This window comes from Myodes glareolus, chromosome 10 (genome assembly GCF_982192425.1).
Source record: "Myodes glareolus chromosome 10, mMyoGla1.1, whole genome shotgun sequence".
NCBI classification, from domain to species: Eukaryota; Metazoa; Chordata; class Mammalia; order Rodentia; family Cricetidae; genus Myodes; species Myodes glareolus.
The window spans coordinates 28,024,021-28,050,174 of record NC_142035.1 but is presented as its reverse complement, the minus strand read 5'-3'; the positions used below and the strand labels follow the sequence as shown (position 1 = coordinate 28,050,174).

Sequence of the window (26,154 nt, the reverse complement as noted above, 5' to 3'; positions counted from 1 at the left end):
GATCGGAGGGTGGGCCTGCTGCTCTCTGCATTTGGGCAGGTCGCTGACTTTGGGACTACTCTGCAGGGTTTCTTTCAGTGGCGGACCGGGACTGCCGCCCTAGGGTCAAAGTCAGGACTGATCACCATGCGTGGAAGAGCCTTGTTGGGAATAAAGAGATGCATGGCGACTGACCCGTGTTGACTCCCTGTCGCCTTCCTGAACACCCTAGGTAGTCTTCTGTGCAGGAGCCGTTAACGAATCCCTGTGCATCCCTGCCCAGAGGAGGCAGCGTCACTGGCTGAGTACTTGCACAAGGCCTCTGAGCTCAATCCCCAGCCTTTATAAAGTGACCATGGAGCCTTGAACAGAGGAGACAAAGGAGTAGGAGTTCAAGGTCACCCTCAGCTATTTACTGTGTTTGCATGGTCTGCACGGCTATGTGAGACTGTCTTGAAACAAACCTTCAGAGTCACATGTTGGGATCACTTATTTAATTCAAATGAAAAGCACTTATTTGGGTGAAACTTTTCAATTCCTGATGGGAGTGGGGTTTGCATAGTCACTGATCTAGGTGTGGGGAAATAACTGATTTGAGGATGGGTTGTCCAAACAGCAGCATCCTCTAGAGCAGGGGTTCTCTACTGTATTAAAGGCTATGGTCCTTTAAAACAATTCCTCATGCTGTGATGACCCCCAAGCATAAAATTATTTCATTGTTACTTCATAACTGTAGCTTTGCTACTGTTATGAGTGGCAATATAAATATTTGATATGCAGGATATCGGATATGTGAACCCCAAAGGGGTCAATTGACGAGTCACACACTGAGAACCACTACTACTCTAGGGAGATGTGTTCGGACATTCCCATGGGGGTACCTCCCAGGCCACAGCTCACCTGGTACACAGATTTTGCTCTGTGACTTTGGGGCTTGCCCTAACCCCCTTCACTTCGAATTACTGTGATGATAGGAATGTGCCACCATGCCTAACTCTGCACTAGGACTGTCTTTTTTTATTTGAGGTAACTTTTTCCCCATTTTCCATCTTCGTCTATGTGTGTGTAGTGTGCATGTGTGTATGCATGTTTTCTCAGCATATGTGTGTGCGTACAAGTAGTTTCAGCCATCTGTAATTTTTGTGGGTTCTGGGAATCTGAACTCAGCAAGCACTTTAACTGCTGAGCCATCACCCTAGCCTCCTCTCTTTAGTAGCACCTCTGGAGGTCTAACGTCATTCTTGACAGGCTCACAGTTGGGAAGCCGGCCTTCCTTACTATCTCCAGAACACTTACCCATTTATCATTGTGACTAGTGTTCGACAGTTGTTAACCCTCTGTCTTCTGTCCTGTGAGTCTGCTTGCTCTAGACAGTTGCTGTAAGTGGAGTCATTCAGTATGTGGTGTGTGTCTGTCTGTCTGCCTGCCTGCCTGTCTTCTACCAGCATCTTTTTTCAGGATTCACCCGTAGGGCAAGGGTATCTATCAGTCCTTCACTGGAGTGATTTTTAGCGTCTTTTTATGCAGTGTCTTTTTCTGAGTAGTGTAGGACTCTGTAGCTTTAGTGTGTGTGGCCTGACTGGGTTGGAACTTTTGATTAGGTGTTTCGGTGCCAGGCACTGGGTGATCTCTGCATTTTGCATGCCCAGGCCAAGAGCAGGGTTGGCTTGTTAATATTATCTCCTCCATACTGAGACCTTCCTTCCTGGCTGCCCCTCCAGGTTGAAGAAGCTGATGACTGGCTGCGCTACGGGAACCCGTGGGAGAAAGCGCGTCCTGAGTACATGCTGCCGGTGCACTTCTACGGGAGAGTGGAGCACACCCCTGATGGCGTCTTGTGGCTGGACACACAGGTATGGCAGCCCCGCCCAGGGCCACACTGCTGTCGAGCGAGAGGACTACCCTGAGTGTGGGCCTTTGTTGTCACCTGGACTTCATTTTGGAAGTCAGGGGGCATGCTGCTTCCTTGGAGGACTTAAAGTAAAGCCCCAAAAGGGGATTATTCTTGTACATCTATCAGTATTTGTGCTTTGGTGGGTGTTCCTTGCAGTAGGATATGATGCATCTCAAACAGCAGTCTTACGGTTTAGGCAGTGCTGTGTGTTGGGGTCGATGTTGGCAGCCAGAATGTCTTTACACTACTAGATATCACAGATACTAAATAACATGAGAACACTCCCAGGTAAATCACAGAGCACCGACGACTGCTGTCTCCTGGTAACGTAGCTCAGTGTAGTGTCTAAGCTAACCAAGCTCCTGACAGGTATGCCAGGCCAGGCCTTGGCCAGTGCAGCTCCCCTGTGTGGTGCTGGTCTGGGAAGATATAGTACAAGAGAATAAATCAACTCTAGGGTTGGAAGCACATACCTTGGTCCCTGGAGAAGGGAAGAGCATCCTGGAAGAAGAAGTGCAGGGAACGAGGTAAGAATGGTGAGCCTCAGTGATCTGTGATGTAGAAGGATGAGCAAACATTGAGGCCTGGTGGCTGGGGAAATCTTTGATATTCTAAAACAGAGTTTTTTGTTTTGTTTTATAAAATCTATTTATTATGTATACAGTATTCTAGGTATTCTGTCTGCATGTATGCTGCAGGCCAGAAGAGGGCACCAGATCTCATTATAGATGGTTGTGAGCCACCATGTGGTTCCTGGGAACTGAACTCAGGACCTTCGGAAGGGCAGGCAGTGCTCTTAACCACTGAGCCATCTCTCCGGCCCCCTAAGACAGAGTTTTAAATAGCAGTCTAGAGCCAGAACAGTCTAGAGCCAGACTACACAGACCACACACAAAAAAGCAGAGAAGCCATCTATGTTCTAAATGTGTGTGTTTGTGATGACTGGTTAGTGTGCATGATGGGAGCCTTAGCTCTGAAGACTGTGTGGACAGACAGTGGGGTGACAACGGTGTCCCCTTAAGTGACCGTATGTAGGACAGGAGAGAGGCTTGGCGGCAAATTGAAAGAGAAAAGTCATACCCGTGCTACTCCTGGCAACCCAGACACATTGTCCTTTATGGTTGTCAGCTAACTGGCTTTACAAAGCTGCTTGGCTGGCGTGACAAGGAGGGAACATGGCAGAATGGCTGTTTCTATCTGGGTTGGTTTAGGTACATGGAGGCTGTGGTCAAGGCACCCAGCCATAAGAGTGTTGCCAAAGATGTTGGAAAGTGAGAGCAGGTGTCAGTAAGAGTTAGCCAGGGCCTGGACTTGCCCGAGCAGAGTGGGTGAGGAGAGAGCTTAGGTTTATGGGGGAGGGGTGGGGTGCTTGTGCTGTGGTACCTTGAGAGGCCCACATGGGAGGATTGCTCAGCTGTTGCCGGTACCGAAGTAGGTGAAGCTGGGAGACAGGTGTGGTTGGGAAAGAAGTCAGCGCATGGCTGCCATTCCTCTCAGGTGGCCTTGCTCGGGGTGTCTGGATGACACCCTGAGAGTGCAGGGGTGGCATTCTGGCAAGTGTTCTGACAGGTGAGTGTGTTCTGACGGAGGGAGAAGATAGGAGCATGGGAGCAGACAGGGTCAGAGACTGTGGGGAGCTAGAGCTGTCCTGCCAGGGAATGGTGGCTGGGCAGGAAGGGGTATTTACTGACTCAGCCCTACGTGTGCTTTCTTGTGGTCAGGTGGTACTTGCCATGCCCTATGACACCCCAGTGCCTGGGTATAAGAACAACACCGTCAACACCATGAGGCTCTGGTCTGCCAAGGCACCCAATGACTTCAAGCTGAAGGACTGTAAGTTCCCACCGCGGCTCCTATGCACTTGTCTGCTTAGATGTTTTATCCAAACACTGGACCCACACCACTCCTGCCCCTATTTTTATACTCTCTGCCGGGGTGGGGTGTCCTGTGAAGTGTGTAACCCTTACAGTCCCCCTGTAAGAGGAAGGAGGATGGACAGGATGCCAGGCCCCAGCCACCAGGTCATGCAGACCACATGTCTCCCAGAAAAGAGCGGGGGTGGGGGTTGGTAGCGTGCAGTGGGAACAAGGCTCTGAGAGAGTGGAGGGAACTGCTCTGTTGTGATGAGATGAGGACCCCCCCCCCCACAGGAAGCTGCGGAGCAGCTGCAGCAGCCTTACTTCCCGAGACCCGCAGGCCTGCGCAGAGGCTGCACTGACTGAGCTCTGTCTCTCCTTAGTCAATGTTGGGGACTACATTGAAGCTGTCCTGGACAGAAACTTGGCTGAGAACATCTCCAGGGTCCTGTATCCCAATGACAATGTGAGTGGCTAACGTGACTCTCTTTAAAGTGCAGACATGTAAGCTGGAGACCTATGTGTACATGGGGTGGTAGCCCCCACCTTGGCAGCAGTGCCTGGACATGTTTACCACATGCTGTCATGTGCAAGATGGTGGTCACAGCTGGATTCTCTGCTCGCACCTGGGACTAGTGTCTGGTGGCTTGTTACTGTCAGAGGAGCCCTGGAAGAGACATAGCTCAGTGAAAGACCCTGTTTAGCATGTCCAAGGCCCTGGGCTCAGTCCCCAACACCAAAAGTAAACCCCCAACACCAAAAGTAAACCACCAGAATTGGCCTATCTTGATTGGTGGTGTACTCTTTAAAAGTGGGATTTTTCTTTTCTCAAAGTAATCTGTGCACATGGTAGCAGAGGGTCATTGCAGGAGGTCTGTGCACGTGGTAGCAGGGGACCAGTGCAGGAGATCTGTGCACGTGGTAGTGGGGACAGTGCAGGAGATCTGTGCACGTGGTAGTGGGGACAGTGCAGGAGATCTGTGCACGAGTGGAGATCTGTGCACGTGGTAGCGGGGACCAGTGTAGGATGCCGAAACCAAATGCTCTTGGCATTGGAAACTGGTTACGTTCCAGAACTTTGAGAACTGGTTCTGAGTAGCTGTGGCACTCCTCATAGCCTAGCTGATAGACTAGGAGTCTAGCTGATAGGTATCGGATAGACCAGATACCTTATAACTAGGTGACCCTGTGCTGAAGGTGTATGTACAGGCCTTGCTGTCAGGCAGACTGGTTTTGACCATGTAAGCCTCCAGTCTGCCATCTTGAGGAAAGCACCTGACCTGATCTTCTAGACAGATAAGCATAGGAGATGGGGGCAAGCAAATGCAGGGCCCCTCCAGCCCATCAGAGTCTTGGGGTTACTGTGTTGTTGTTGGGTGCCACAGCAGTGCTATTTTGCAGTTCTTCGAGGGGAAGGAGCTACGGCTGAAGCAGGAGTACTTTGTGGTGGCTGCCACCCTTCAGGACATCATTCGAAGGTTCAAGTCCTCCAGGTTTGGCTGCCGAGACCCAGTGAGAACCAGTTTCGAGACGTTCCCAGACAAGGTGTGTAAAAGGATTCATTGTCATGGGCATAGGACATCCTCAGGCTTCTGAGATTTCTTCCTTGTGTTGGGGAGGGGCAGGAAGAAGATGGCATTGTGCCCTGAGTCTCAGAGTCTCTTCCAAAGGCAGTGCAGCCCTGGTGCATCGGGGGGGGGGGGGGGGGGGGGAAGGGAGGTCACTGGGAAAGGCTCCCGATGCATATGACAGGCTCATGGTAATAATCCTAAACAAAGCTGTCCCGTCTGAGATGAGGGGAAAGTGGCCTGAAGTCCCTTCTCCACCTGCTCAGAGCATAGCTGCTCTAGGGACATGTCTGTCCACAGGTTGCAGCTACATGAGGGGACAGTTGACTGCAGGTCACAGCTACCTGCCAAGCCAACAGCACCCTCGTGGCTCCTCTAAGTTCTTGGGCTCCCCCAGAGTGTATTCCTAGGCTGGTTCCTTCACACCCTGGTTCACCACTTCCGGTGCCAAGGGGGAGACAACTGAACAGCACCCCCCTGAACTCTAGGTAGCCATCCAGCTGAACGATACCCACCCCGCCCTCTCCATTCCTGAGCTCATGCGGATCCTGGTGGATGTGGAGAAGGTAGACTGGGATAAGGTGAGTGTGAGAAGGGAAAGACGGTGTCCTGCTCGGACCAGGGTTGGTGACAGCATCCTTGGTCTTTTATGGACTGAGCTAATTCCAGGAAGTGGGGCCTTTTTCCCAGCCTCGGGAGATTGAGAATTCACCTTTGAGAGTGTCAAGGCCCTGGAGAGAGGGTCTAGCTCCAGGAGATGGATGCCCTGAGGGAGAGATGCACAGTGGGGCAAGGGTGACAGACAGAGGAAACTAGGACAGAGACCCTAGGGGTCTTGTACACATCTCCCCACTTGAAGTTTGGCCAGGTATGGTGGTTCATGCCTTAATCCCAGCACTTGGGAGGCAGAGGCAGATGGATCTCTATGAATTTGAGGTCAACCTGGTCTACATAGTGAATTCCTAGCCAGCCTGGGCTACATAGTGATACACTGTTTCAACAACAACAACAAAACAACCTAGAAGTATTAAACTTTCAGAACTATAGTAGTGGCTGTGGTGGCACCGACCTATCATTGAGCACTCAGGAAGCTGAAGCAGGAAGGTAGTACGTTCAAACCCAGCCTGGGCTGCGTAGTGAGGAAGAAGTCAGAAAGTGCAGTGTTCGTATCTGAGGACTGTCTAGAGGCTCAGCTTTCCTTGGTCCTCACCTTTGGTGCAGTAGCATCTTCTTGGCTGAGCTTCAACTAACTAAATCACCAGAAAACCATAAGGCAGTTTTCAGATACCAGAACCCCTCTCTGACCTGACACTCCCCTTGAGACTCTACCCTGGGGGGCAGGCCACGTGGTAACCAGTGTCCCCTGCACTGCGGGTGTCACAGACAGTTTAATGGAAACTAGCAGAAAACTGTTCCATTGTCTTAGTTCACCGACTGCAGAGAAGAGGTTCAGGGAACGGGGTCTGTCGTATGTATTTGTGTGTGGGGGATGTGAAAGCTGAGTGGTTGGTGTGTCAGTGTGGTGCCTAGCCCGGGCTGATCGCATGCCTGGGGCGCAGAGAGCAGGGATGGAATGAGGGCCTTCCCTCATGGCTCCAGTGTGTCCCCATGACATCTGCTGTTCTCTGTGGGTAGGCCTGGGAGATCACCAAGAAAACCTGTGCATATACCAACCACACTGTGCTGCCTGAGGCCTTGGAGCGCTGGCCAGTGTCCATGTTTGAGAAGCTGCTGCCCCGGCACCTGGAGATCATCTATGCCATCAACCAGAGGCATCTGGATGTGAGCATGGGTGGGGGTAGGGATTAGACAACAATACACAACAGCTCCACCATATTGGCCTCATCCTGCTTGGCAGAGGAGGAGGTATTTTACTTTGAGGACTAAGGACTGTCCCTGGCAGAGTTCCTATTTGACCTGTGAGACCCCTGCTCTGTATATGGGAAGTGTGAATGCAGATCTTTTTTAAAGGTCCATTCTGAGCAGGCTATAAATCTGAATGTCTTTCCTGGGCTGCAGTGGAGGTGTCCTGACAGCTTCAGACAATTCAGAAACAGACCCTGCTATTCTGTATTACCCACAGAGAGGATGGTGGCACATGAATAGCAAAATCTCTGGTTTGGGCTAATTGTCATGCCTTTGCATTGTGTATAGTACCGGGGATGAATCCAGGTCCTTGCGTTTGCTGTGCTATCATTCATTCTGTCACTGAGCTGTATTCCAGCCTTTTTGTGACTTCTTCAACCTTTTGGGGAAAGCACAGCTGTCCCCCTAATGAAAGTATAGCTTAATGCTGCTCAGGTTAACCGGGGCCTTATAAACTGGAATACACTCTCCTACCCCACTGGTGTCCCGACTGCCTCAGAATGAGCTCTATTGATCCCAGGGCCTCATCTGGGTGAAATGTACAATTCAGGGCACAGCATCTGAGATAGGTTTGGGTGAAGACACTGGGATAAGTGGCTAGTTTCAAGGGCACTGGTGTTCAGGGCTGGACATCACAGCTACTTGATTGGCAGCAGCGGCCCCTCCTACAGGCATAGTGGCTGCTCTGGGGCGCTGGGGAGCACCTCAACTGCTGTGGGATGTTCAGCCTATCTCTGACGTGTGTTCTTGGCTCCAGCACGTGGCCGCCCTGTTTCCTGGGGATGTGGACCGCTTGAGGAGGATGTCTGTGATCGAGGAGGGGGACTGCAAGAGAATCAACATGGCACACCTGTGTGTGATTGGGTCCCATGCCGTGAACGGGGGGTGGCGAGGATTCACTCTGAGATTGTGAAGCAGTCTGTGTGAGTGAGGGGCTCTTCACCAAGCCTAGGGGGGCAGAAAGAGGGGAGGGCTCCTCTTTGATCTCCAGCCCAACTTGGATTTGTCCAGTACACATACCATGACCAAGGTGTGGCATATAGCCACTGAGTCACTTTCGGACATGACGCAGGTGCCCAAAGCGCCCCCCACATCACGTCTCAGTAGTTCACAGGAGGTGACCTGGTGACATTGGAGAGGAATCTTTCCTCGCTGCCAGTAGTTGCTCCTCTTGTGTTCCTGCCTTCTTGAAGCGGCTGGTTAGGGTGCATCTACTGCTGTCGGGTAATGTGGATGCCCCAACTGAGTGTTTGGGCCCAGCCGACGAGGTGGGGAGTGTGATGAAACAGAAATTTCTTCCCTTTATTTTTTCACCAGCGTGCTGAATACCTACCATAGTTACCAGTCTAGCAGCACTGCCAGTAAAGGGCCCTTAGCCACATCAGCCCATGTGGAAGCCCTCCTGTGTCCTGGGGCTCGGCCCAGCCCTTTGTGTGTTTCTCCTGACACCTGAGCTGGGTGTCTTCTCAGCCTATGGGTGTGGGAAGTGAGGCCCTGTAGCCTGCTCAGTATCCACTCTTGTGACCTTGACTGTCTGTTCTAGATCTGTATGGAGACACCTAGGAATGTGGTGACTGTCACTTGCCGCCTTGTGCGGCTGCTCCAGCTCTCTATGTCAGCACATCCTCCATGTGCTTCAGAAAGTCAAGCGGCTGAGCTCTGGGACCTTTCGCAAGATGCCTGTAAAGGTCTTACAGTTCCAGTCTCGTCCGGTTTATACCAGCCTTTGTGACAAGTCCCTGCTTTCTGTGTTCGCAGGTTTAAGGACTTTTATGAACTAGAGCCAGAGAAGTTCCAGAACAAGACCAATGGGATCACACCCCGACGGTGGCTGCTGCTGTGCAACCCGGGGCTGGCGGACATCATCGTGGAGGTGAGTCCCTGGCCTAGCTCTGTCCTGGGAGATACCAGGCCGAAGTCAGAAAAGGAGCAGTGGGCTGCACCCCCAAGAGGCTCACCTAGCTTTTCTCAGAGTGGCCATTGAACTGGTAGGGCTATTCCTTTCATGTCCAGCAGTGGCCCTGGCACACGAGCAGCAGAGACCCCACAGCACACCATGATGGCCTAGCTCTGGCTATGTGCCAGCTCAAAAGCTAGCCTGGGCTTCAGGAAGGCCTGGGATGTAGCTGAGCGGCAGCCACCAGCCTGAGAGGACCAGATGAGGCTGTACCCCCAAACGTCTTATGCCCCTCATCACAGCTTTCATGTGTGAGCCCCTGTGCTGCAGTCAGTACTGCAGAGGATGCGGGAGGCCTTCCTTGAGGGGTGCAGTGCCCCGAGGCTGGAAAAGACAGTACACTTGGAACTGTGGGAGTGGGGTGCAGGGGGTTCTCTGAAAAAGCCAGGGAAGTCTGGAGGAGCTTGGGGACAGACCTGGTACAGTACCCATGTCCCCAAGGGGGCTGGAAGCCAGTGCAGTGTCCATACAGCTTCAGGCCTCTTGTGGGGAGAGGCTAGGGGGGCCCCTTGTGGGAGGCAGACAGCAGGAAGACTCTTAATGGGATGTGTTGGAAATGATTGTTGCTATGGTAATGAGAAGACAGCCTCTTTGTTTATGGTGGTGGAGGTTGGGAGGCAAAGTTGTTCTGCTAGTCCCAGGCATCACCTTGATGATAGGGTGTCTCACGCAGGAGCTACTGGGAAGTGGCTGGCAAGGCTTGTGAGTTTGTCATGTCCTCATGGCGTGAGAGGGGGTGGCATGAGGGCCCAGAGGCCAGGCAGATCCCAAGGAAAGTAGGTGAAGGGTGGCAGATGGAGGGACAAGCTTCATGATGGCTGAGGCATGGTGAGAACTCATGTGTCCTGTTAACCCAGAGAATCGGGGAAGGCTTCCTGACTGATCTGAGCCAACTGAAGAAGCTGCTGTCACTGGTGGATGATGAGGCCTTCATCAGAGACATAGCCAAGATTAAGCAGGTAGGCGTCCATGGCCTGCAGTCTGCCTCCTTCGGACTCAGCACCTGGGACTTGGGTAGGCACCCAGGAGCCAGGGTCAGGACCCATTTATCTTCAGGGTCATGGACCAAGTGGGCAAATGCAGCCCTGCCACGTGAGCCTTCACCTTACACTGCTCCTTCATCAGCAACAAGTGGAGAAGCGTCTGGAAGTTACTGCCAGGGGCATTCCAGTTTCTTCTGGGAGAGCTGAGGTTGTGGCCTCTAGTAGACCCTGGTCGGGTCATAGGCACCTCCAGTTCAACAGAAACTAGGAAAGTCCCTCTGTGGTGGCATCTGGCAAGGGTGTTAGTATCAGCATTTGGGGCAGGAGAAAGTTGTGTCTTGGGTACCCATGGTAGCGCCGAATTTCCAATGTCCTCCCCCCCAGCCACTTGTCACCACTACACCTCACTCCCAGTGACCCTGCTTGCTTTTTGTACCTGCAGAACACACCTGTGGCTCCTTTTATTTTGTTCTCTTTTCTCTGCATAGCTCCAGGTTTGTAGTTGGCCCCAGTTTCTCATTTATTGTGTGGCCAGCGCATCTGTCTTCATTGTAATCCATATTTCCCTAACTTCCCACTCTCTCTTAATGCAGTCTCTGATCCCAGCTCCGGTCTCTAAGCCCCCATGCTGGTTTTTGGAGAGACATCTTGGGTCAGGTGGAAAGTGGGAGAGCCATGGGCCTGGGAGAGCTTGCAGGCAGTTCCTGTGCCTGTATAGCCAGCATCTTCCGTTTCTCAGGAAAACAAGCTGAAGTTTTCTGCCCTGCTTGAGAAGGAGTACAAGGTGAAGATCAACCCGGCTTCCATGTTCGACGTGCATGTGAAGAGGATCCATGAGTACAAGCGTCAGCTGCTCAACTGCCTGCACATCATCACCCTGTACAACCGTGAGTCCCGGGGCTCGATCCTCAACCCCTGCCTTTTGCACATACGTGTGTGTGTGTGTGTGTGTGTGTGTGTGTGTGCGCGCATGTGAGAGATGATAAGTTCCTTTTGAGTCACAGCTGGGTTTTCTAAGAGCTTACTGTTGGAGCCTGAGGTTGGGAAACCTCAGGACAAAAACACAAGGCCCATAGCTGTTTTGTTTTGCTTTTTTTTTTTTTTTTTTTTTTTTTTTTTTGTGGAGGCCAAGAACGGTCTATATAGGTAGAGCTTTGTAGAATTCCCAGGCAAGGTGGCAAGGTCTTACATTCATTTTAGTTTTTGTTTTAAGTTTATTATTTCTCTAATGAATTTTGTCTTGTTTGGAAAGACTGTACTTATTAGAGCCACCATGTGGGTGCTGAGGACCCAGGTCCCTCTGTAGGAGCAGCAAGTGCTGTTGACTGCTGGGCCGGCTTTCCAGCCCTGTTCTCTGCTTTTCTTCGTCATGTAAACAGCTCTGTCTTTGTTGTGTCTTGGTGATTGAGCCTGCAGGCGGCTGCTTCCTAGAGCTGGGGAAGAGCTGGATGCCCAGGAGGATGCTGTAGGAGGTTCCTCTGCCAGGGAGGTTTTCTGCCTCTCCTCCTGGGTCTGAGCCATGTTTCCTTAGCACATGGCCCTTAGCCTTGTGGGTGGTCCAGGGGAGGTCTGGCCCACCCTGAAGCAGGGCTTGTTAGATTTCTGAGACCCTGGAGTCCTCTACCACCTGTTGTCCTTGATAGGAGTTACTAAGTAACTGAAGTTTGCCTGGTGTCCACTTTGGTAGTTTTGGTGAAGATGTCATTTATGGGTTTGTTTGTTTTTGTTTTGTTTTAAACGAAGAGAAAGGGTCTTGCTATATTGTTGCCCAGGATGGCCCTGAACTCCTGGACTTTTTTTTTTTTTCTTAAAAAATCCTTTCTCGGTGATTCAGATGTCTGGCCTGTAGGCTTGGCTACCTGCCTAGCCTCCTTTTTTTTACTGTTTTTCTTCATGTTATTCTGCCTGATTTCCCCAAAGGTGGGGAGTTTAGAAATAAAACAGCCATGTTCCCACAGAACTGAAGGTAATCCCACTCCTTAGCTTTGCCTATTGAATGGCTGTCTGGGGGTTTCTGTTGTCAACACTTTCACCCTGACTGAGATGTGTGAATGGATGGGTATGAACCGGCCACTGTGGCTCAGTCCTCTGACCAGATCTCCACAGGAAAGTGTCAGGTGTGAGCCTCTCAGCCAAGAAGTGACCTCTGTGGCAAAGTCCTTGAGAGAATCAGCTTCCAAGGAGGAAAGGCTGTTTCAGCTCACGGTTGGGCTTTGGTCCCTGGGCTCAGGAGTGGCACAGTATCTCACAGTGGGAACAAATTGACAAAGAGGCCTGTTCATTTCCTGACCGCCAGGAGACAGCGACAGGAGAAGGCCTCTCAGTGTCCCCTTCAAGGGCATGCCTCTTGTGGTCTAACTTCTTCCACAAGCCTCACCAGGCTCCATCACTTCTCCGTGACAGCGCATGCTGGTGACTAGGCCTTTGGCACAGGGGCCTTTGGGGGCCATTTCCAAATGATTGCATACATAAGCTATACACAAGCAGTGGGGAGACTTCACACTTCAAAGGCTGATGGTACCAAACCACAGTCCTGAGGTCACCTCCTTCTTTCTCAGTATCATCAAAATGATGTGTCTACAACGTGTTTTAAGGACTGGTGAGATGGCTCAGCAAAGAGAAGCATTTCTGCAGAAGCCAGAAGCCCGATTCCATCCCTAGCTGTAGAAGGGGACCAGCCCCACCCATGGACAGCGGCACATGCACACCTGCGCTCACACATTGTGCACATAATAATAATAGCAAAATAGCAAAAAAGAAAAATACGTTTTGAGCACACAGTGCATGTCTCATACACTTTGACTCCTCATGACCACAGGCAAACAGCTCCTGGGTTGAATTTTTTTGGGAACATGTGGGTGGCTTTCCTCAAGCTCGGGATCCCACATCGTTTGTTGGCAGGGGTCTCGGATGGCCTTCTCCAACAGCCTGGTGTGCCAGGGCAAAGTCTAGGGGAGGCCTTGTTCCTCTTAGCGACAAGTTCCCACAGAGGTGTTCACAGCTGTGTATGTCCTAGGTGAAAGCACACAGCCTGATGAATGTGCCTCTCGCTCGGTCACCCTGGGGAGCTGAGCAGGGACCACCTGGTAAAGCTGCCTCTTCTGTTTGCCCTCCAGGAATAAAGAAGGATCCAGCCAAAGCCTTTGTGCCCAGGACTGTTATGATCGGGGGCAAGGTGAGGTAACTTCCTCCTCATTCCTTGTCTTGATGCTGGCCCTGGAAGCAGATGTGTTCCTGACCTGTCTCTGGGTAGCTGGCCTGCTCAGAAAGCAGGTGCCACTGTGCATGCCAGCAGCACCTTGCCATGAGGAGCCAGGCTGGGGCGAGGAGCCTTGTACACAATTAACACACTATGCGGGAAGTAGAGTCTAGCCTCCTGGCCTCACTCAAGGAGTTAGGGGATCTCCAGCCCCAAGGGCTGGATTCCAGTGGCTTTATGGAACACACTCCCACTCCCCCACCCCAGCCCTGCCACATCCTTTCTCTGCCTCCACAATTTCACAGTGTGGTGGTGGTCCTGACTATTTCAGCTGCCACACGTGAGGCCACACTAGGGTTAGCATGGTTTGACTTGATTTAATCACTGTGACACATTCAAGGGGTAGCAGGCATGCTTGTTACTTACTTGTGCTCAGCTGGTAACTGGGTCTTGTCAGAGGATATGAGCTGTTGGGGTGCAATTTCTTTCTGAGAGACTGCCCTGGGACAGCCTCGCACGGCCATCCACGGACGGCATTCCTGCTGATCCTAGCATTCCATGGCTGGAGTGAGGCAGACATAGGTGCTGCCCTTGGCCACAGGCCATTCTCTCCTCTGATGTTAGGGTCTGGAGGGTCAGGCTCAGCATCCGAGTGCCTCACCTTATTTGGTCTCTGCCCACGCTCATCACCTGGTATTTTGGAAGCAAATTTGGATCCGATACTATTTTGTTAGGATTTTAGTATGTACAAGGCCAAAGCAATGTGGACTTTTAGGAAGTTTAAAGTAGTAAAATGAATAAACTTAAGCCTAGAGGAAATCTGGAAGGACTGCAGAACATCCTGCTCCACCGCTGCAGAGTCCAGATCATGTACTTTATACTGTGCCTACACATCTTCACAAGAGATGTTCTCTAACACCACAGGATGCTTTAGATTCTCAGCATCACTGTGTGATCAGACACCCAACGCACTGGACAGGGATTCTTCCACGCCAATAAATTCCGACCCACTCTGGCACCACTACCCACTTTTTCTTACTTAAGTTGCAATATTTTCTCTTTTGAGTTGGGGGTTCTCATTATATCACCTAACCTGGCTCCAGAGTCATCTTCCTCCACTCTGCAGTGGCTGATACTACAAGCAGGCATCACCATGCCCAGCTAAAGTCACACTTACCTTTTCTTTGCAGTGCTCGGGACAGGCCTAGGGCTTGCCACGTGTGAGGAGAGCATTCTACCACTGGGCCCTATGTTTAACGATTTCAGCCAAGACTTCAAGTAAAGACCCAGAATTGAGATCGGTCCCTTAATTTTTCTTACATTTGTGGGCTTTCATTCTGTGGGTTTGTTTTTCGTTTTGGATTTTGGTTTTTCAAGACAAGGTCTCTCTGTGTAGTTCTGGCTGTCCTGGAACTCATTCTGTAGACCAAGCTGGTCTTGAACTCACAGAAATCTACCTACCTCTGCCTCCCAAGTACTGGGATTAAAGGCATGTGCCACCACCACCTAACTTCCTTCTGTGTTTTTTAATTTTAATTTTCAGTATATTTGTTACATTTTTCTCCTGAATATATCTTTCCTGGTACATTCTAGTATATTCCTTTGTTTTTTGTCTTTTTTGTAAATTAAGAGCTCTAGAGGTCCTTGTTTCTTTATCTTGTAGTTTCTTTTTGTTTTGTTTTGTTATTTCAAGACAGAGTCTGGCTGTCCTGGAACTATATAGAGCAGGCTGGCCTTGAACTCACAGAGACCCACCTGCTCCTGCCTCCCAAGTGCTGGGACTAAAGGCGTGCACCACTCTGCCTGGCTGCATCTTATAGTTTCTAAAACACCAACTAGAATCAGAAAATCAAATCCAAGGCTGGCAAATCCACAGTGAGGTGACTTGTGGAGTCAGTAGAAGTCAAGACAGCAGGCAAAGCTAAGCTCCTCCCTCTCCCCAACACCAGCAGGGCCACTGTAGGTGTGACCTCCATGGTCTGCAGTCTGCTGGCCAATCCAGCACAGGTCTCCATGACCCACAAGTCCCTATCTTACATGCCCAAGAGCCAGTAATGCTACCAAGTGCCCCATGGACCCTCTGTATGCGAAAGTCCCCTAACCTCGCCTTCCTCTTTCCAGGCAGCTCCTGGCTACCACATGGCTAAGATGATCATCAAGCTGGTCACATCCATTGGAGATGTTGTCAATCACGATCCAGTTGTGGGCGACAGGCTCAAAGTGATCTTCCTGGAGAACTATCGGGTGTCCTTAGCTGAGAAAGGTAGTTCTGAACTCCTAGGCTGGCTTCTGCTTAGGGTTGGGTGGGGGGTTGGCCATGCTGACCCAGGCTGTTCTGCTCTGGACACAAGAGGCTCTGCCAGGGTGACACTGTTTTTCTCTAGTATCTGAGAACCTTTGCCTGTCATAGGAAGAACCACTATGGTTCTTGCGACCTGGACCTCCTCACACCTGTCTGGATCTCACTGCTCCTCCCTCCTCATCCTCCCTCAGCAGACTGTGACTCCCCTGACCTCCCAGAACCTTCTACTTCTCTTCTCCTTCCCTGCTCACCAACACCAGCTCCTGCCACCTTCCCTTCCCCTGCTTCTTGGAGCCCATCCTCTCCATCTCTCCTCTTGCTGCTCATTCGTCATGTGGCAATATGGTTGTCATTCTTTCCTGAGGGCACCTCATTGTAGTACGAGGGCTGGCTTGTTGGGATATCTGTTCCCGCCCAGTACCCCACAGCCAGCAAGTCCCAAGGAAAAATCACATACAGGACTCCATAAGATTATAAACCGATTGGCCCATTAGGTCAGGCTACTTATTAGTTCTTAAGACACATATTACCCCTTATCCTTATCTACGTTAGCCATATGGCTTGGTACTTTTTTCAGCTGGGCAAGTTACATGCTGCCTCTACGGTGGTCTGCGCAGGAATGGCAGAGGGAGCTTCTGCTTCCAGAATACTCCCAGTCTCTTTGCTCCACCCCTACTTCCTGTCTGGCTTTCCCGCCTATACTGCCTGCCTGGCCAATCAGCGTTTTATTAAAATATGATTGACAGAATACAGACAATTCTCCCACACCACCTCATAGCCTGTTTGGAGAGTTTGGTCTGGGGCCGTCCTACTTGGGCTGCTCTTGGGGACTTCTAAGGTGAGGATGTTCACTGACCTAGGTAGGTCTTTTTTGATAGGAAACATTTTTTGTTTGTTTGTTTGTTTTTTGTTTTGTTTTCTCTGTAGCTTTGGAGCCTGTCCTGGAACTAGCTCTTGTAGACCAGGCTGGCCTCAAACTCACAGAGATCCGCCTGCTTCTGCCTCCCAAGTGCTGGGATTAAACAAGTGCATCACCACCACCCAGCTGGAAATAATGTTTTTTAATTAGATGGATGGTGAGGAGTCTGAGCCTGGGCTTCCCATTCCCTTTCTGCCACTGAGGTCAGACGCCCGCATGTCCAGCTGTGTAGTGCTGCTTTCCAGAGCGTAGCTGTGAGCGTTGGAGCCCGAGCTCAGACTACTCCATGGTCTGGTCCTTGGTCTAGCTATTGCTGCCATGCTCCTGTTGCAGCCACCTCGATTGGGTATACCTGATGCTTAAGGGTCCTTGGTGGGTTCAGGGAACTGGGCTCCACCCAGGTGTTGGCTGGGAACCCTGGTGGAACTTATCACCAAACCATCTTGTGCCCTTTCTGCTGTCTGGAACTCTGTCCACCTTTATTTTTGAGACTGTCTGGCTCTAGCTCACCTACAGAATTGGCCACAGGCACCACTCTGGACTTCAGGCGGAGTCTGACCCCATTTTCTCTTGGGCTCCTTGACTTGCTAGGAAACATGCAGCTATCATCAGCTGGACTGGGGGGTCTGGGGGGCTGTAGATAACTGGTCCTGGGCCTTTCCCCCTTTAAGGTTCTGGTGTTGGCTGAATTGAGTGACTGCCACCAAGTAGCATCAGCAGCTCTGGCTTTAGCTGTAGATGCTCAGATGAGGTTTCCAGCCAGGTTAGAACCCGGGGCAGTGACCCAGCCCCAAGGATATCACTTCTAGCCTGCTGCCTCATAAGCATAAGGAGCCTGAGTGTGGAAGAGGCTGCCTGCGTGTGCCCCTGTGCACATGAATTAACTAACTCCCACGCCGTGAACCTCAAGTTTGGACCCAATATTGCCCGCCATCTGGTTCTGCAGGATCTAAGTTCTTCTCAGGCCAATCAGGAGTGTTTTATATTGAATAAGACACCAGTGCCCAGAGGAAGAAGTATCTGCAATGTCAGGAAACCAGGATCCAGTCCTTCCACTGGACTTAGGTGGCATGGTTCCTGGAAAATCCCAGAACTGGCTGTCAAGATGGCTCAGCAGTTAAGAGACATTGCCTGCTCTTCCACAGGATCCAAGTTTGGTTCCTAGTACCCAAGTGGTGGCTCACAACCATCTGTAACTCTGGTTCAGGAAACGAAAACCTTCAGGCTTCTACAGGCATCAGGCATGATTTAGTACAAAGACATGCATAGGAAAAGCACACATACACAGTTTTTTAAAGTTATAAGAAAAATTCCAGGACAAAAATCCCGTGTCACTTTTGGGCTTCTCAAGGGTCTTGATCTTAGACCCTCTGCCTTGTCTAACCTGGGTCAGAGGAGAAGAATGGAGAATTCAGGTGGCTGCTTTGGGGTCTGTGTCCTTGTTTGGTGGTGAGCTCGGCGGTTTCAGGACTGATTCCCATCCTAGGATCACCCTCCATGGAGACGAGCCGCCTCCTGGGCTGAGCTGTCACCCTGTCTGTATCTGTCCCTGCAGTGATTCCAGCTGCTGACCTGTCGCAGCAGATCTCCACTGCGGGCACTGAGGCCTCGGGCACTGGCAACATGAAGTTCATGCTCAATGGGGCTCTCACCATTGGCACCATGGACGGCGCTAACGTGGAGATGGCTGAGGAGGCCGGGGAGGAGAACCTCTTCATCTTTGGGATGCGGGTGGAGGACGTTGAGGCTCTGGACCAGAAAGGGTATGTGTCTCTTCCTTGCTGTTGGGGTATGTGGCAGCTTTGGGGAGGGGCCTGTGAAAGGGAGCTGATCAGAAGCTGAGGCAGGGCAAGGGCCAGGGAGTAAGTGCTCATTAAGTCCATTCATAAGCGCAAAACATGAGGTCCCAAGGAGGCTGATGGGTTAGGAATCTGGCTGCCCCTTTTGGTCCCCATGATAAGCATCCTCCCGTCAGCTGAAACCCTGGCTATAGGTTTCCTCCTAGAGGGGCATACCACTCAGGGCCGGACAGAGCACAGTCCACAGACCTTTTCATTTTTAAGTGGAATGCAGAAAAATCCCCAACAGTACAGAGAGCTTCTGTCGCCCACTCTTCCATCTTCCCGCGGTTTACAGCGCAGCCTCCCAGTGGCATGTTTGTTATTGAAGTCCATGTTGCGCTGCCCTTTCCTGCACTTGGCGGCTGTGGCCATCATGGATTCCCATTTCTGATCTGAAAACCCCCCTTTTTCCTGACCTTGACACTGATGAGGAATCCTAGCCTCTGAATGTAAAAGGCAGTGTAGTCTTATTGTTTTTCAAAGCTCCTGGGGAGTCACTGTGGTCAAACCGTCCTTGTCTCCCCAAGAGCTCGTGTGTTTCTCTCTCAGCTCTTCATGTGTCCCCTCAGGCTTCCTGGGGAGTCACAGCCAGCTTTATGTCATCTTGTCTGGCTTTTTCTTCATCCTACAGGCAGCCAGTGACCGTCTCGGGCATCATGTCTCTCTGAGTGTCCTTTGATTTTTTTCAGAGCCCAGGGAAGGATTTTTTTGGAGGGGTACGCTTGTGGTGGGCTCTGTATTCTCTAGCAGAAAGATAAAGGGAGGCTTGTTTGTGTATAATACACATATCCTGGTGACATTTCTCTGAACAGTGAAGGAAGCAGGGGTTGATTTTGTCTAATAAGCTGCCTCTCAAGGGAACCGCTTATCTCCTGTAGGTACAATGCCAGAGAATTCTATGAGCGCCTGCCTGAGCTGAGACAGGCTGTTGATCAGATCAGCAGTGGCTTCTTTTCTCCCAAAGATCCTGACTGCTTCAAGGATGTGGTCAACATGCTGATGTACCACGACAGGTAGGACACAAATCCTAGTACCTCGACTTTCCAAGTTGGCCACCTACCCCACCACTGAGACATTTGGATTCTCCTGGTAGTCTAAAAACTACGTTATGAGGAGTGTAAGACCTATGTTTTTATGATCTCCCTTCTGCACCTCAGCCTAGGAGACCTTACCCCAGCCAGTCACAGCCAAACTAGGGCCACAGTCTGCAGTGGCTTCTAGTGGCACCTTGGGGACCCTGGTTCATGGGTGGTGGCTAACAGAACCACCCTGTCCAGAAGGGGAGCTATGTCCCTGGTGAAATTACCAGGAAACATGGAACACGCAACAAACCTGCTTAGGAGTTTATGGGGGTGGGTATACAGACCTGGTGGAGGTCGGTGTGGAGAGAGAGAGAGAGAGAGAGAGAGAGAGAGCGCTGAAGGTGGCGCCTCCAGCTTTTAAGGGATGCCTAGCTCGTGCACAGGGCGGGGGGAGGTGGTGGTGGTGGCATGGTTACATCATATGCAGATGACGAAGCTCACACGTGTGCTCACGGGCTCATGCAGCTGCATCATATGTAGATGATGCAACCATGCTGCACGTGGGTCACATAGGGTCCTCTAAGATTCCCAGGGCCATTAGGCACTTCTGCCTGAGGGCTTGCCCGCACATGCACGACCCTGGATCCCAGAAGTGTCAGACATGTCGTGTGGCTGAATCTTTACACCTGGGCAGTTGCAGAGGGCGCTCAGGAGTGCAGGCCGTACAGCCTAGAGCTTGCAGAGTGGTGGTGTCGGAGGCACAAAATACCACTTACCAGGGTAGGGGCATGGGGATTAGAAAACTAGTAAAGAGAGCAGATGCGAGTGAAAACAATGAAACAGAAAGCACAGGACAGCACCGGGAGGGAGCTCCAGTGAATGCTGAAATCCCTGTGTTTCATTTTCCATACCTTTTATACCCCAGTACAACGGGGAAGAAGACAAAAGACTACCTTAACCTGGTACAAAGGACAACTAGAATAGTTTCTTTGAGCCATCGGAGGTCTGTTTGGGCAGTGAGCCCACCCTTGACCAAGGATCCTGAAGGCAGCCTCTCCCAAGGTCAAACCTCCTATTTCAAAAGAAGGAACAGAAGTAGCTTGAATTTCCTGACCTTCGGTCAGGGTGGAGTAGATCTACCTGTGACCAAGCAACCACACCCTAGGTCAGGGTGTGTAGATCACACTTGTCAACAACTTTGAACAAGCTAAAACTTTAGACAAGATGGAAATAGGCTCACTCTTTTGGGCCTCCATATGGTGGGAGGGAGGGTGTGGATCCTTGGGAAGTGTTAGTCTACAAGGACATTCTCCGGTTAAAATGGAATCAACTTGCTGCATTGCAAACTTGTAAATGTACTCAGTATTTTGTTGAGGTATCATATCATTTATACCTGGCATGGTTATGACCAGCCCAGTTACACAGCCAAGTCTGCAAAGACATTGGTGCCTCAGGGTAGGGTTTACCCCACTGGTAAAAGTTGAATCTAGTATTAACATCTCCACTTTCAGCGGCCTCTAGTTAACTTGTTTTTGTTCTTTGAAGACTGTACCACACATTGGCTTCAGTCAGACTAGATCATGGTTCTACCCATGTGTCCAGCATGGAATAGGACCCTGCTGGGGCCTGTGATGAAGGAGGGACTTTTAAAATAGTGAACCATGCCTCTAGCTTGCTAGTAAAATAAAATGCTCTATGGGCTTGCTGCTCTGAGTGTGCAGTTGCCTCTAGGCGTGTTCATTTCTAACACCTGGTTTGTAAATGACAATTTCCTTAAAAGAAACGTTGGGTTGAAACTAGACTTCCAAAAAAGCACCCCCAGAGAAGCCTGTGGCCATGTGGACCTGGTGCATCTTGGCACCCACAAGCAGAACAGCCTCTGTCTTAGCACCCCAACAGAGCTGGGTAGACATAAAAGGCATGGCCTGGGCTATTCCTGATCTGACTGGGAGACTGTCTTCTGAATGTTCCAGGCAGGGCTCCTCACCTACTGTACCTGCTGCCCTGACCCAGCCTCCTCTTACTGTTTCAGGTTCAAGGTGTTTGCCGACTATGAAGCCTACATACAGTGCCAGGCCCAGGTGGACCACCTATATAGGGTAAGGTTCGTGGGCCATCAAGATGTGTAGGATGTGACTGGGTGGGTCTTTGAAGACCTGTTGGGTTAGGTCATTTCTCAACCAGACCAGGAAGGGTGGGGTGGTTTGTTATCAGTATATCCAGCCTACCTTTAGGTCAGCTGCCCTGTCATTAGGTACCAAGGGGGAAAACCTAGGTGTCTTTCAGGGAAACCTTTCCTGATAGCCAAGACTAGAATGAGGGACCTGAAAACAGCACCCAAGGGGGCTGGTCCACAGGAGCCAAGCCCTTCCTAGAAGGTCCCTTCCATTGAGGTCTGGGTGCTATAGTCTGGGGACATTGTGAAGTTTGGAGGGAGTTGTAATGGTGGCTGAAGTCTTAGAAGATGAGTGATCAGTTTAGGACATTTGGTCTGCCTGTGGCATTTGTTTACCTGGCTGTGCTCCTTGCCTAATGTTGTAGGCCATGCTGAGGAGCCTTGAGAACAGGACAGTGACCCTGCCTTAAGCTCCTGGTCTCTTACGTCTGATGTCACTCTTCTGGCCAGTGAGGGCCCCTTTTCTCCGAGCACATGGTTGCAGTCTCTTCTACCATCAGGCTGTCTCAAGGCTCAGCGCTCACTGTTAACAGTCCTCACATCCTGGAAGCTTGGGCTCCCTTAGGTTCCTTGGCAAAGGTTAATCATCTCTTCTTCCTCTGACAGAATTCCAAGGAGTGGACCAAGAAGGTGATCAGGAATATTGCCTGCTCTGGCAAGTTCTCCAGTGACCGGACCATCACTGAGTATGCACGGGAGATCTGGGGCGTAGAGCCCTCCGACCTGCAGATCCCACCCCCCAACCTCCCCAAAGACTAATAACCCCACACAGTGAGACCAGTAGCTTGTTCGGCTGACCCTGTGCCCATGCCAGTCTTCAGGCACTGCAAGCAGCTGCTGGTCCCTGCTATCCGATGTGCTGTGTTTCCAGGAGGGGCCATGGGAATGGTTGAGGACCTGGATAAAGAAGTGTATGGCATCCTCCTGGTTTCTTGCAAAAGAACTCTTGCAGAGTTCACAGCACAGATGGGCAGAGATGGTCCCCATAGAGGATGTGCAGGGAGTGGAGCTGAGCCCCCAAAACTCTGCACATAGCTGAGTGAGCTTAAGTATTTAGTTTTGAACCTTTAGAATCTGAGCAGGGAACTGTCCTGAAGCCTGTATTTCTATATGTTTTACTGGTACCTGGGTCACTAGCTGTTGGGTAGGGCCAGGCCCAGTATGTGGATCCTTGGCCCTGCTGGGTAATCATTTCTTCAGGTTTCATGCTCACAGCCTACTGTCCTCTACCATTGACTGTATTGGGGCTATGGGCTGTTAACCCATATAGGCCATGCCTCTGTAGCCATCTGTGGAACCACGTGGATGTCACGTAGAGCCCAGGACTTCAGGAGAGGGGCACTGAAGAGGAACCTTTATCCCATGCCTGAGGTCTTAGTTAAGGACTACCAATTTTATAGAGCTGGCTTGGTGTTTTGCTTTTTCAACAGGAAATAACACTTCATGAGGAATTGAAACTAGCTAAAGTCTTTCTTTTTAGCAAGTAAACATTGTACTAGGTCAGTTTGACTACATTAAGGATATTTCTGCCTGGCTGAAGAGTTAGCTACTTGTCCTGTAATGGGGACCCCCCACCCCAACACTTCTGCCAATGGCCTGAGGTGCATTTCCTGTTGTCTACAAAAGACCAGGCACCATTCTGCCTCCATTTCCACCAGCCAGGTCTGGGAAAAGGGCCCAGTTTCCACTCTGCTACAGCAGCCTAGTGTGGACACGAGGTTGAGCGTCCCCACCCCCTTACTACAGGGGCCAGCCTTCTCGTGGGCAGAACCTGCATTAAGTGCTGCCCAAAAGAGAGTGAGTTGTCAGAGAAACTATGAGGGACTCTCCTCCCATAGACGTCTGTCCCCTTGCATTGCTGTACTGGCTGGGGGTGGGCAGGGGACCCGCTTACTTTCCTCACTCCAGAATTTGCTGGGAAGGGTCTGCTTTCAGGACTCAATTCACCGGAGCCACTGTGGTAGCTTGTGGGGTGGGCAGGTTCTAGGGCTGGTCATCTGCTGCCCTGTGTGGGGCCTTATGCTTGAGGTCCCTGAAGCCACAATACATGACCGTCACTCTACTACTTGCTGTTACCTCCTTGTGTGAGAAATGGATTAAACTTCTATGCCCATCGTTGGCCAATGTGGTATCTGTGCTTCTATAACAATATTCAGTGTCGGGTAAACCCCATGGGAGGCTGGAGGATGTAACGGGTAGGCAACACACAGGGCCCAGGTTGCTGGCATAGATCATTTACACAAGGAGGCCAAGGGCTCCCTGATGGCCATGTCCTGTTGACAGTGAACTGTAGATGGGTACAGCTAGCTACAGGCCAAGAGAAGGAAGCTTATTCTTGTCACAGGCCGGCTTTAGTGGGACTAAATCCCTGATCCTAGATGATGTAGGGAAGGTTTGTTTCCCATGTCTTGAGAATCACTTAGGGAGCCCTGTGGTGCTTTGGAATGGATGAGTATAAAGTTCCAGTCATGGGTCCTTCATCTAAGTTCACCTCTGCTAATGCTGGGCCTCTGACCTCCCAGCACTGTACCTTGAGATTCCATAGTTGAAGGACCTGGAGAAAGTCCACCATCAGGAAAGGCTGGGTCCTCAGTGGACTTGCACCCAGAGGATCTTGCATTACAGAGGATGCGGACGGTGCAGATACCTGTACTCAACTGCATGTACAGGACCACTGCCCTGTGACTCCTCATTCCAGTTCTTGCTAAGCCCTGTGCTCTGACACTCTCAGCCCTGCCTGGTCTGTAGGTGTGTAGCTTCAGGTCAGGCTGCCTCGACAAAACAGACTCAGATCAAGACAACCAGGTGAAATGTGTCTGGTCCATTTCCAAGTCCTGGCTACACAGCTCACATCCTCTGGAAGAGCAGTGCTTGTGTGTTGGCGTGGTCGATGCTCACACACAGTGTGGCGGTGCCTACCTTTTAGGAAAAGACTACCTAGCAGACATGGAAAAGATGCCTCCAATCTCAGTGCCTGGGAGTTGGGAACAGCCCTTGTACTTCCTGTGGGGGTCCTGCCTGGGACAGTAGAGGAGGCAACAATGATTCCTGCTTTGTAGAGAAAACAATACATAGACCACCACCGAGATTTTATTCTTAAATAAATGCTCAGTCTACAGCCAGGTTAGATGACAGACAGGTGGGCAGAATGGAAGGACTTGCAGATCCAGGTGCCCCTTACTGTGGGTGAGCAGATGCCATGAGAGGCAGGGTCAGCTGAGGAAGGCAAGCAGGTACACGAGCTGAAGGGGACAAACCGAGCCACTTGGAGTCCACTCTGTACGCCAGGAGGGGCAGAAAGAATCATTTCCCCATAGTGTAAGTGGTGGGGCCAGAGAACCTGGGCCCCTCCCAGGTTCCCTATGCCTAGCACAAGGCATATGGGGTCCCAAAAGTTCAGGTCAGGAGGCCACCTGCCTGCCACCGTGTTTTCCTCACAGATCCGTGTCTGTGGAGCCTCTGCCTGCAGTGTCTGAGTCCTCTTTCTAGGTACACACTGGGCTCCTGAGCACCACAGGTAGCGACATCCTGGGCTACTGGGTGCCAGACTGCTGGCCAGGGGAGAAGGGAAGGAGGGTGGGTCTTCATGCTCCTTCACAGGCCAGGCTCAGTGCTGGCGCTCTGGTTCCGACTTCCCTAGGAATTCCCTAGACCAAAAAAGGACAAGAGCATGAGCCAGAGTGCTTAGGCCTAAGATCCCACTCCCCACAATCCTGAGAAGAGTGAGCCCTCAGTGAAGCAGACAGGCACTGCAGCTCAGCTCCCAGGTCAAATCCCAGTGTGGAGAAGTAGAGACAAAGCCAGGCTTTGCACTCCATGTTCAGTTGAAATTTTCTTCCATATTTCCTTTTATAATGAGGGGAAACCCGACTTATTCAGCATCCTGTCCCAAATGGCAAGGAATTCTTTACTATAATGTAGCTCTGCCTCCGGAACTCTCAAAGGAGCCAGAGTTGGGACCACAATTTTAAGCAGGACACTGCTCTTTGGGAGACAATTTATGGAACCAGTTTTAGCTACAGATTGGAAATAACTGGCCTCTAAACCACTTCTGAGGCCTACCAGCACAAACAGCAGAGCTGTCGCTGTCCACGGGCCCAGAGCTCGGGGTCCTGTGCTATCCAGCAGCCCAGGTATGTACCCTTCCACTCCGCGGTGTACAGGGAGGGCTAGACTTGTGATGGGGCTGCTCTGAATAGTGGTAGGTGGAACCTGGGTCATCTGACAAGGAGCTAGGTAATGATCCCGGGAAATCTGCAGAGAAGCACGGAGGACAGGCATGCATGGAAGGCAGGGCCGATCATCTGAAACTCTGCTCCTTGTTACTCCACACTCATACTTGGGTCCAGGCCAGATGGGGCCTTTGTCTTTCTGGGCTGCAGCCTACATTCTGCCCAAGAGTATGATTAGTGTGCAGTAGCCAGAAACATGGCCTCCCTTCGGGAAGCTGTGTCTGAGTTCTTCCTATACCAGAAATGGTGCATACGTACACTGAAGGCCTTCTGGACGTTCACATACTCCTATACACACACAGTCTGTAAGGACAGTGCATGTGCACACTGTTAGGTACTCCCCCTTTACATGTCCACGTG

General features: G+C 51.1%; 2 protein-coding genes across 4 annotated transcripts in view; one reads left to right on the top strand and one right to left on the bottom strand.

Annotated features, from left to right (window-relative positions):
* The window catches only part of Pygb (glycogen phosphorylase B), a 51,225-nt gene extending 27,544 nt beyond the window's left edge, over window positions 1-23,681 (top strand). Inside the window, 17 exon segments of the mRNA XM_087911127.1 lie at window positions 1,701-1,832; window positions 3,595-3,706; window positions 4,113-4,195; window positions 5,131-5,274; window positions 5,786-5,878; window positions 6,933-7,079; window positions 7,921-8,043; window positions 8,046-8,086; window positions 8,922-9,036; window positions 9,978-10,079; window positions 10,843-10,990; window positions 13,220-13,278; window positions 15,424-15,565; window positions 18,079-18,286; window positions 19,243-19,377; window positions 21,419-21,485; window positions 22,169-23,681. Coding sequence (XP_087767253.1) covers window positions 1,701-1,832; window positions 3,595-3,706; window positions 4,113-4,195; window positions 5,131-5,274; window positions 5,786-5,878; window positions 6,933-7,079; window positions 7,921-8,043; window positions 8,046-8,086; window positions 8,922-9,036; window positions 9,978-10,079; window positions 10,843-10,990; window positions 13,220-13,278; window positions 15,424-15,565; window positions 18,079-18,286; window positions 19,243-19,377; window positions 21,419-21,485; window positions 22,169-22,321 — 2,004 coding nt within the window. The 3' untranslated portion in view covers window positions 22,322-23,681.
* A 953-nt stretch (window positions 23,682-24,634) lies between these two features.
* The window catches only part of Abhd12 (abhydrolase domain containing 12, lysophospholipase), a 71,862-nt gene continuing 70,342 nt past the window's right edge, over window positions 24,635-26,154 (bottom strand). For all 3 annotated transcript variants that reach the window (XM_087911128.1, XM_087911129.1, XM_087911130.1), the window contains one exon: window positions 24,635-25,209. In XM_087911128.1, the coding sequence (XP_087767254.1) occupies window positions 25,170-25,209 (40 nt within the window). In that variant the 3' untranslated portion in view covers window positions 24,635-25,169. The remainder of the gene's footprint in view (window positions 25,210-26,154) is intronic.